At 35.8% G+C, this 11,993-nt stretch overlaps 1 protein-coding gene across 1 annotated transcript in view; it reads left to right on the top strand.

Moving 5' to 3' along the window:
- Nucleotides 1–3,083: 3,083 nt before the first annotated feature.
- Nucleotides 3,084–11,993, top strand: part of BMP5 (bone morphogenetic protein 5) — a 111,502-nt gene continuing 102,592 nt past the window's right edge. The window contains exon 1 of the mRNA XM_029944555.1: nt 3,084–3,662. Within this exon, the coding sequence (XP_029800415.1) occupies nt 3,173–3,662 (490 nt within the window). The 5' untranslated portion in view covers nt 3,084–3,172. The remainder of the gene's footprint in view (nt 3,663–11,993) is intronic.

The following is an 11,993-nucleotide window of genomic DNA, read 5'->3' as shown; positions in this document are numbered from 1 at the left end:
GTATCTATATTCAACTAGAGGTCCCTTCCACTAGTATACACCCCAGGCAAATATTATATTATGAGAGACAGGTTTTTATGAAGCCCCCTCTTCTTGAAATGTAATTATCTTTAGGATAATTCTTGTTGATGCCTTGGGTCTTTCTCCAGTCCCAACTTCTTTCTCAGCATATATTTATTCAATATGTTCAATGACTTATACAACTCTTAAATACATGCTCTGAAATTTGGAATGTTTATACTTTGCAGCAGTTGCAGATACTTTATCTTTCAAATTGTTCTCTTATAGATAAATACAAATTTACCTGGGAATCCAAATGACGTAGTAAAATGCATTTAATTGAAAATGAATCTGACTTTTCATTTGGTGGTTAGCATTTCAACTTTATTCCTGGCAAGTTTTTTTTCTTCTTTATTTTTTCCTTCTCATTGCACATGTTGATCCTTTTGAAAAATGAATGTTTGCCAAATCTGGTCTGAGTTGGAAAGGAAGGTGGGGGAGCGTAGTTACTAAAAATTCTGACCAGAAATATTGGCGACTGATTTCCAATGCGGAGAGGTGAGCTATATGCCTAGTTAAGCAGTTAAATTACAATTATACTGATTGATATTATAAATCATGCTTTGGGAAAATGAGTTTTTGAGATTAGTGACACCTAAACTCATATTATTTTTCATTTGTATCTTAAGGAAGAAAGAAGCACGTGTGGAAGATAATAAAAATTGCTCTTCCTCTAGTGTGGCCAATTTTTACTTGTAACTTTATGCTGTACTCTAGAGACGTGCAGCATATCCAGAACTTGATAAATTATTTTAAAATGTAGACAACGACTATAGTAAACTTTAGCTGTGATTAGATTTGTAAATGTAGAGAAAAAGATATTTTTGTTTTGTTCTGTTCCTTTTTTTTTTTTTTCTGTCTCAAAGTGCTTGATTTGAATCCACAGCAATGACCAAAAGATTCTTACTTTGGTTTGGATACGAAATTAACAATTTCAAGAATTTGAGTGGTTTAAACCATTTCTTATTGAAATGGTATTCCTTCACTTACTTATAACCTGTATGATTGCTATTCATATAATGTCTCTTTTACAGAGGTGTTTCATGCAGTCAGTGTTGGCCCAGCTACTGTGCACCCCACACGGCTACCAATAGAGAATTTTCAGTAGGGCAAATATTAAACAGTATTATCAAGTTTTAGGGCATGAGTTTGTATAAGAAAAATGAGGCATACAATAAAATTCTGCAAGTCCTTTCAGTATCTTGCCTTCACCAATAAGCAGAAGACTTGTGAAAAATATGACTATCATTTAGACCCTCTGAGGAAATATTTAAAAAGAAATTAAACAAGAAACCAGGCGTCTCTAGGTAGAGTAAAAGAAAAACATTAAAGTTTCATAATAGTTCTAGAATTTGTTCGATAAATCTACACTGGTATCAGAATAATATCCCAGACAATGAAAGTACTGTGAGCCTTAAGGTTAAGTGAGAGCTTGTAAGGAAAATTATGGCTGCACAAAAACATTGTAGACTTCCAAATTTTAAAGGCATTAAACATTAAGGATAAACACGTACTTTGCTCATTTCCTTGGATTAAGTATGGTATTTTATAAAGGTGTGCACTTTCCCCATTATGCCCATCAAATTTTGAAAACGCAAATTTCAGTCTGCATGTAGTCATAAAGAATATCTGACTTGTGTTTATTTGCATGGCTTAAAACAAAACAAAGTGCTGAGTATAACTTATGGGAAAAATCTAATTTGTAAGAGTGTTTACATTGCAACTGAAATGACTTAAAAGAATCATGACACTGTATTCTAGGGTATTTGTATTTCAGCTGTAACTGCCTTAAGAGAAATAGAAATATATTTTTCTGTTTAAAATTTTTGTATTTAAAGATTATTAGAGCTGGGCTATCTCCCCACCATTACCCAATTACTATAACTACTGCTTTGAGATCTAGAATATATTTATTGGTGATTAATTCTGTACTGTATTTTATTCCAAAAAGATCTGGCTGTCATTAAGAAACAACAAATTAACCTCAAAATACAACTCTTCCTTTTATTTTTTAAGAAGTAAATTGCAATTACTCATAAAGGCTAGAAATAACCTCAAATATATAACTGAGATGTATGTTAATTTAGCCGCAACCTGAGACTTACTATAGAAGTATTAAATGTGTACTATGAAAAGAGAGATCTAAGAGAGTACTACATAAAATTGGTGGCAAAAATTTCAGTCTGCTGCCTGGAAACAGGCTTTCCCTCTGCCCCCCCCCCCCCAGAACTTAAATGCCCCATGTATCACTGTGCTATGTTAGATGCGTGGCTATAAAATTGTGAAAATGAAGGCTTTTCTGGCAGCAAAAGGGTTAAGCTCTTTTTGCTTTACCAGTTTCAAATTACAATGAGAAGCCTCTTCTTTCCTAGCAGGGTTGTGCTTACATTACTCTTTAGATCTCCCTTGAAGAGGGCTGGTATATTTGTGCCTGCTGGAGGTGGAGTTAACAGTTAGAAGGAGAAAGGGATTGAATGGACTTACAGGAAGGTTTTCAAGTAAATTCAGGGAAATACATTTACTTGACTAGTACAACCTTGAGGCTTATTTTACACTAAGACGACACAAAAGATGTTAAAGTTATCACCAAGCTGCCGGACAAATCTATATTCCAACACCAAGGTGCTGATCAGCATAGATCTGTGATTCAGACATCAGGATTTGTCTTGGAAAGAGCTCAAGGGTTGAGAAGAACTCAAGAGCAAGTGAAGATAACTTTGGGAACTACAGTTTATCGGAAGATCAACTTGCGTTAATCCAAATACCAAAGGCCTGATTATCATAGATTCATATAGGAATGCATAGGTCATCTGATCAAATAATATTAGCTGTCTTCTGCTACATCAATGCAGCAAAAACTCTTAACACCTGTGGATAATTGGAAATCCAAGTTTCAGCTTTCTCAGAGATAACTATTCTTGACATATTCCAAAATAGTTAAAATAGGACAGAAAAATCCGTGAGGATGTTATGTTCAGAAATGTCACTGTCATGAAGAATAGGTAAATTTGTTTTTTCAGCTACTGGGAAAGCGTACCTCCTAGGAACTTTTACATTTTTTTTTAAGAGAACAAGAAGGACTAAAAATATCAACTCTTGCTTTTGGACAAAAATGCATCTGACTGTATTTCTACTTAGGAGTATTGTGGGTTTCCTCTGGAGCTGCTGGGTTCTAGTGGGTTATGCAAAAGGAGGCTTGGGGGACAATCATGTCCACTCCAGTTTTATTTATAGAAGACTACGGAACCACGAAAGACGGGAAATACAGAGGGAAATTCTCTCCATCTTGGGTTTGCCTCATAGACCCAGACCATTTTCACCTGGAAAACAAGCTTCCTCTGCACCTCTATTTATGCTGGACCTATATAATGCTATGGCCAATGAAGAAAATCCTGAAGAGTCGGAATACTCAGTGAGGGCATCCCTGGCAGGAGAGGCCAGGGGGGCAAGAAAAGGATATCCAGCCTCTCCCAATGGGTACCCTCGTCGTGTCCAGTTATCTCGAACGACTCCTCTGACCACCCAGAGCCCTCCTCTAGCCAGCCTACATGATACCAACTTTCTGAATGATGCTGACATGGTCATGAGCTTTGTCAATTTAGGTATGTTGTTCTTTTATTTGTTAAATTCTGCTATTACAAAGTGGAAGTTTTTCTAATAGTAAAGTAGCTGCCTGGTAGGTGGTCATGTTTATATAAAGTCATTTTCTATAACTCTCTTCTCCATCTTCTGTTTCCTTTCTTTCACTGATGCAATGTAACATTTTGCTTTAGGCAACAAAGTCATACACAGACATACACCCACACATGTATGTATGTGTATATATTATACATATGATTTTTTAAATATGAAAAACCAAAATCAAACACTTACAGTTGGGTAGATTTGGGTCTTTCTAGCTCTTGTTAAAATTTCAACCTTGCTTTAATGTGTGAACAAACAGGCAGTAGTCTACAAAAAAGGAAAATTTATGAGCACAAAGGTATTAGTACAAATAAAAAGTAAACAAGCATTTACAGATTGGAAAGTAAGAGTGATGTTCTGAAACGTTTTATTTTGTTAACAATTTAACAAACATATAAGTATATATATGTACGTCCCCTAAAAGCTCTCATTTGGGGGAGACAACTACTGTGAAAATATTAATGTGCAATTAACTAAGATCAAATACTACTGTAAAAGATTACTATCAAAGATTTTCAGGGAGAGATTCTGAAATGCTATGAAAGATATTTTGGAAAAGAAGCTTCAAACTAACATTTCTTAACTTCTTAATGATGAAATGATATCCTTCCCATTTGATTATTTCCAGAAACAAGAGAAATATAAAACATGCAAAATTGTCCTTTTCCTTTAAGATAAAAAATGAATTAACAACATTATTAGAGGATCCTTTTTTAAATTATATTTTTCCCAGTGCTGATACTTTTCATGGTAGTTTTTAAATATTGACCATATCAAATGGTAAATTAGTGTCCAATATTTCATCTCTCATAAAGTTTAAAGAGTTAACAATTCAAAGTGATTTTAAAAGGGCTGTATTTAAAAAAACATGTTTTAGTAGAGTCTGAAGATGAAAATTTGCTAAATTCAGACATTTAAAAAAACATAAAATATATTTATTTTTAAAGATATAATTTTATGAAGACATTGAATCAACTTGAAGGGATTAGAACGATTTTAATGTAACAACTTTCTAAACTTTGAAAACTGCAATCAGCTTTGACATAAAATTGACGTTTTATTATACTTAATTAAAAACTTCCTCATATAATATCTCAAAGAAAATAGTCTTTGAAACGTCAGACAGCAACAATTTTAAATACATGAATGCTTTTATAATACATGTTGCTTAATATGCTCTGCTCGTTTGCTCTTAGCAATCCTAGCATGAAGGATAAGGTGCTTAATAAATCATGTTTCATGTTACTAGAGACAAAGCTCTCATTATGAAGTTTTAGTAGGTCATCATTGGTTGCCCTAATCAGGTGTCCTGGGGGCCTTTTCTTCTACATATAATTAACAGGTTTCGTTAGGAACTTTCAAGCCATTAAATATGGGTTAATTCTAAATTAGTTTGATTGCTTTTTCATAGTTACAAGTGGTATGCACTGTGGCTCATGGTATATTTCACTTTGTTGCAATTTCTAAAACATTATTCAATTATTTAAAGGAGTTTTAATATTTTAATAGAAACATTTCAATATCAGCATGATTTACATATTTATTAAATAAATTCACTGAAAAAATTAGTTCAGATCACCTAAAATCTTACAGCGAGGAATGTGTTATGTACTTTAAAAAATAGCTCAGTCATGAATCTGTTCTAAAATATATTTTATCACTGTCAAATATTTTGAACACACACAAAAATGTATTTGTTTTAGAAAAGAATTAAGCATGATTTCGGAATCAGTGTGCCATCACTTTTTATACAATGAACAGAATAAGAAAGCCAAAAACAACAATAAACAGTTTTATTCAGTGACTTCTTGGACCATTTTATCATGAAAGATACTTATCATTAAAGAATACTTATATTTTTTAAATCAGTGAAATTTTGGTTGTATCATTTGGATTATAACAACAAAGCAGCTTACTAACTATACCATGACACATAATTATTCATTTTACTCTGAAGGAATAATATCAGGTATAAGCTTCAGAAAATATTTATTTTTATCATGCTTGAATTGCTGAGTAGTGATTTATCTTCAATAATAAACCATACTGGTTTTTACATTTAATAATTCCAAACTAAATGTCTCGTGTGAAACTACTGACAAATTGATACTGAGTATTTCCTGGTGGTCTCTGAGGAAAATTGAACCACAATTTTATTTTATCCTTAGCCCATGCCTTCTAATATATCCAGAGCTTATATCCGATCACTACTTAGTAAAAAGCTTTAACTTCTATAATTCTTCCATTCTAAAATAGGTCAAAGCATACTTAGAAAAGGTAAAAGTGTAATATCATGATTAACTGTATTAAGAATTTCAGTGGTTCTTAATGTAACATTCATTAGCAAATAATATCTGCCACCTTTTTATGTTCTTGTAGGACTCAGGGATTTTGATTATTTATGTATTTATGTATGTATGTATGTATCTTAAGAGATATGTGTATAGCGGGGACCAAGGGCTAATGATCATATTAGCAATAAGCAAGGGATTTGTATTGAGGTAGTCCCCTGGATGTTTAAATATGTGAAAAGAATCTGTTGACAGTTCTGATAATAAGGTGAATTGCGTTCCAAGGATGTAGGAGTAATCCTTTTTATTAATGCTTGTATGTGTCATTTTCAAGTCAAATAATTGATTTTCTACAATTATCTTGTCATTCAGGAAGACCTTCTTTCTAACCTTAGTTTTGCTCAAGAACAAGTAAATGAATTTAAACTATGAATAATATTTAACCAAAGAACCATTTTTTAAAATTTCAGATAAGATTAATTTTTTTGTTCATAGTGAAAAATAGATGAAAACTTCCTAAAAGAAAAAAAAATAAAATGTGAAAAAATTGTCTTAAGGCCAATGTAAACAAGAAAATAGAACACAAGCACAGAATTTTGACCCTTACTTTGTTTTAGTGCTTTGTTCACTTTGAAGAGATAAATATTTAATTGCTGTGTGAAGAGAAACTTCCCATTCTGTTGTATTCATTAGTTTTGGGCCAACTTTTGTCAGTCTCCTACTGTCCGGCTTTTATAGGTTGAGTCCTCTTCTGCTTTGTCCCTGAAATTGGTGACTATCACAGGCGTCTTTTCTTGGTCAATACCATGTTATTTTGTTAAAAACAAAATATCTTTCTGATAATTCTTTCCTCTTTTAACCATCTCTTTTTCAAAAATGTTTAGGATTAGTTTATATATCAGATATCTATGCAAATAGAAGGGAAGCTTAACTTGCTTGAAATTTTTAAGTATATCTTCTGTTTGCATTAAGATAAACACATAGTGTATTTCTAAGATCCTTAAAGTTAGAATGCCATTTTATTTGGCTACTTGGCAAGAGTACAATTAAAATGATATCACATTGTTGATATTTTATTAGAAATTACAAAAAACAATAAGCAAGTGAAATTTACTTTTATATCATTCCCTTTCTACATGTATTTCTCTGATAAAGAAAAATTTTTTTAATGGTTTCTCATCAGTTGGATTGGAGTCAAAAACTTTAGGTATATTTCAAGAACATTTATTAATGCAAAAGCAGGAAAGCACATAAATGTGACACTTGAATTTTTTCCATATTTTATTAATATTTAGCATGTTGATATGATGCAGGAAAAAAACTTTTGGAAATTTAAATTAAACCCTTCTCTCCTTACTTCCCCAAATCATTAAACAGTCCTGGTCCTGGAAGAAAAGAATGCTTATGTTCTCAGTTGACAAGTTTGAAAGACATCATTGATATTTATTGTTGCTTTTGGCTGCCTCAAGTGCCCAGTGGAGAGGAATTTATGCCCAGATCTACCTAAGGATGCCTATCTATGTAGTCTCTCCAGCAGGGTTATTAACACTTGTGTAACATAAACATACCCATAAACACGTGCAAGATCTTTTGGGGGGGGGGTGATGAGAAGGGAAGAAAGACCATCTAGAACCATTGCAGTACACATCATGGGTTATGCCTGGAATAACCAGGCATAAATGGGTAAAACAATAATTCTTGAACACCTTTAACTTTTGAGGAGAAAAGAAGTTGCTAAGGGTGGAAATCTCTACTCTCTTCTTCAAAAACCCTTGGTATGCATAAATGTGACCCAAGGGATTCTTGTTCTTTAAAGCCACATCATTGTCAAGTGATGGGCCTGGCTGCAGAGATAGGTGTAATCATTTGGTTTAATTAAAAGGTTTTTGCTCATCTTAATGGTCCTTCACAAATAGCCCATTTTAAAAGTTGAATAAGAAGTAACAGCTGGAAATGAGAAGGTATGATAACATGAACCTAAAGGGCTTGAATGGTCCCACCCACCACTTCCAGCTCCCCTTTTTTATTCTTCCATTTTTCAATATTGCCTCCCCTCTCCTCTCCCCCTCTCCCCACATTATTTGGCCTTTCCCCTTTCCTCTTTAGTTCTCTGGTCTCTCTACCTCCAGGCTTTCTTGGCACCCTTCTCCTTATGCTCCCACCCCTTCCTGGGATCTGCCTTTGGTCCTTGTTTTTTCATAGCTGGAGGCTTAGATTAGCTGAAAATCAATTAGTTACAGCTTGATCATTTAGGTACAATCTCCTCTTTCTCTGGAGTTGAGAAGGAAAAGGTTAGGATGTGCCAATCCCAGCAGCCTCAGCCCATCAGGAGAAAAGCTCCCCAGGGCCCCAGGACTTCTCTGGCTGTGGCTCTGCCCTGTAATTGTTTCTCCCCTTTCCCATTCTTCTTTGCCTCCTCACCTTTCCCGGAGGATCCCATTGACAGAATTTAATTGTTTTTGCCTTCCCTACTGTATAACATAATTAAAATTTAAAAGGGGGACATTTAAGGGAAGGTAAAAAAATGAACAAAAATAACACTGATAGAAAATGTAATTCTCTGTTAATCTATAAAACTCCTTAGCTTACATTATTTTTATTTAACACTTATGTCCTGTCTGTGAAGAGACTATTCCCTTCTTTTTCTAATTGAGAAAGAGAATGAGGGAGGATAAAAAGATCAAGATCAGAAACAATGAGGCTGAGACAGAGAAAGAAATACAATAATTTTTTAACAAGCCCTTGAAAGAAAGAAAATGAATGAAATATGTCATTAGAGGCTGGTCTTTGGGTTGTGCAGGTGGAGGATGTGTTGGGAAATCCTCAGTTTACCTCATACTGACACAGCAGCTAATTCAAAATCCCCAACCACATCGGCTCCAGGGGGAAACCCTTTCCACACTAAAATACCGAAGTGGGGAAAAGGGAGGGGGCTGTGTGTGTGTGTGCGTCTGTGTGTACAAGGAGCGTACAGACAGGCTACTCACATTTACAGTCATAAATAATGTAGTGGCTCAGCTTGAAAAAACCACAGGTTAAAGGAAGGGGCTTCCCTGACGCACAGAGAGGGGCTGAGATCAGAGAAGCCACTGAAAGGGCTGGAGCCAAACAATGAATCCCTTGTTCAAAGTCATATTTATGAGTGGTTCTTTGCACCTTCAGTTCATATTTTATTGGCTGGGCTGTGGGGTTTCCCCATTTGCTCATCTCTTAAAATAATACCCTTGGCTGAGATATTCTTTAAAATGCACTAGTCAGCCCTGACAACTGGCTCATTTATTTGGGGGGAAAGGGAGTCTGTTGTGATTCTGATGTCAGATTGGGATGTGTGAGATCCAGCTGCGGATCTTAAAGTGATGACAGAGAGATAAAAATAATAATTGGGGTATTTACCTGCCTTTCTCGGAGAAGCTTATGGGAATCTGAGAATGCACGTAATCAAGTAGTAACTTCGGATTTGCCTGAGTTTTGTCTAAACAACGGGGTAAAATCACCACCCAAGAAAGTAGAAACAAAATCTATTAAAGTGTGCAATTCTTCGAATGAAGGAAGAAACATTTATGATTAGCAAGAAGGATCTTTAGAGGTTTGGGAGAGAAAGGAAAATAAAAGCACTCCATAACCAGAAAGAGGAAGGCAGTGAGTTACATAAACATTACACAAAACTTAAAAATCAACACCTTGTGTGATTTTAAATAATGTGATTGGCATAGAAATTAAACTGGGATGTGTGCTATCTTATAATTTCGAAGACAGTGAAGATTGCTGTCTTCAAAAGGATGTGGCCTTTCATTTTTTTTAATAAGCAGTAGAGCATTGTGCTTGTGTTAGAAGAAACAACTCTGTGTTGTAGAAATAAAGGAATCTAATTAAATTATCTTTCAGCTATTGTGTTTATTTAACTTCTTTCTGGAAGTAACTAACAACTTTTATTGTTTTTGTTGTTTACTGGCTATCCTGGAGTTGTTAGGAATAAAGAAAATGTTTGAGAAAGTCAAGATAAACAGATATAGATCTCATTTCAGTTTTATTCAGAACTAAGAGACTTGTCAACATAGAAGATTTATTAACATTTACAAGTGCCTTCAGCTATTCTTGTCCTGTATGATATGAGAAATTCAATTTTATTTGTTAGGCATAGGATTTCTGTCCCTGTGGTAACTTTGTGGTTAGCCTTTCTATATAGCAGACACAGTTAACTGCTAGAGTCTCAAGTTCATAGCATATTACTGGACACATGCCTTTAAGGTTTAGTTGCAGATTAAACCTGATGATGTTCCTTTCTGTGTTTCCATCACAGGGGCAGAGTAGCCTAGAAGAAGCCGGGATGCCTGGATTAGAATCCCATATTCTATACTTTGTAGCAGTGTGACCTTGGACAAGCTATTTAAATTCTCTCCGTGCCCCTGGTTCCTTATCTAAAAATGTGCCAATAATAATACCACCTTCCTCATTGAGTGTGGAGAGGATTAGATGAGGTAATATGCATATAGTGTTAAGAATAGCATGTAGAAAATAGTGAGGCCTCAGTAAATAGCTCTTACTGTTACTGGAGTTGCATTGGTATCCATGTCTTCACTGCATCTCTAGGAGTGGCTGAACAGTTTGTGGAGCCCCCCACAAAATAAAAATGTGGGGCCTCACGTTCCAAAACGATCAAGAATTCCAACATAGGGGAAGCAGAGGATAAGCTCAAGCAGGAGGTGCTACTGAGCAGGGAGCCTGTGCAACTGCACATGTCACATGCCAGAGATTACATGTTGTGAGCATCATGTCCTGCTCATCCTTTTTTATCCCCGGGGGTGTATCAGGGTCCCAGACAAAAAGTTCCAGCATGATAAAACTGAATCGTCTAGGAGAGTTTACCTAATGTTGTAATGTGTATCAAGTTGTGGGTGGAGCTTTCTGACAGAACAGGGGTGAAGGCAGCAACTGGAACAGCAGGGAGCCTTCCTGCACTACTTCTGAGCACAGTTACCGGAAAACCCAGAGGAGAAGTTTGGGGGGAAGGTATTCTGACGGGAACTGTAGACTTTGTGAGAGATGCCATGCGGCCAACCCCTAAAGAGCAGGGAGGGAGACCCAGGACTAAATCCCCAGACTATACTTTTCGGTCATGTGTCCCATCGGCCCCCATCCTCACTGAAAGCCACAGGGTGGTGGAGCCTACTGGTGGCGCTCATGAAAGTCAGCCTCCTGGTGCAGGGAGCAGAGTAGAGAGGTGTGGAGAGTGAATCTCGAGGCAGAAACAAGATATTTGACACAAATGGATAAATGAATATTACATGTTTCATTAGTAGAAGTTCTACAATCACTTCAATTTCAGTGCCCGTTAATTTTATACACACACACACACACACACACAATTTTGTTAACCTTCGTCCTACTAATTTATTATAAAATTCAAGAGATAATCATGATTTATTTAGCATGAATGTTATTAACTCCACAAGTTGGTGAGGTGGTAATATGGGCATGGCATTTTAAATTCTTAAATCATATCTGGATCAGTAATTTCATATGATCGATTAAGGCGGTTTCAGAGCAAAGTGAAGTGAAAGACGAAAACCAAAACCCGAAGGAGAAGTAGCACTTTCAGATCACAAAACCAACAGTGGACTGCAGTTGCCAACCAGAAAGCTCAGCATAGCTCCGTGCAAACATGCAGAGCGATTGCCGAGCTGATAGGAAGGGCGATATATTCTCTCAGTCTTTCGGTCTGTTTGTTCTCAGTCCTTTGTCGTTCTTCCCGAAACATCCCAGGCTTGTGGGTTAAGGCATTGTGTTCTGAGTGGAATCATCGAAGCCCTCCTCTGCTAACGCTGCAGGCAGCAGTGATGTTTGGGGTGCGGGAAGCTGGGATGATTCTTGTTCTTAGTTGCTACTCTCCCTTCTTCTGGCAGTGTCCTTGTGACTCACAGAGGCAGAATTTACTGGAGGAGCAGGTATTTCTGCTCT

Source organism: Suricata suricatta, chromosome 7 (assembly GCF_006229205.1).
Source record: "Suricata suricatta isolate VVHF042 chromosome 7, meerkat_22Aug2017_6uvM2_HiC, whole genome shotgun sequence".
In the NCBI taxonomy this organism is placed as follows: domain Eukaryota; kingdom Metazoa; phylum Chordata; class Mammalia; order Carnivora; family Herpestidae; genus Suricata; species Suricata suricatta.
Note: the sequence above shows the minus strand (reverse complement) of the source record. Positions and strands in the feature narration are given on the sequence as shown.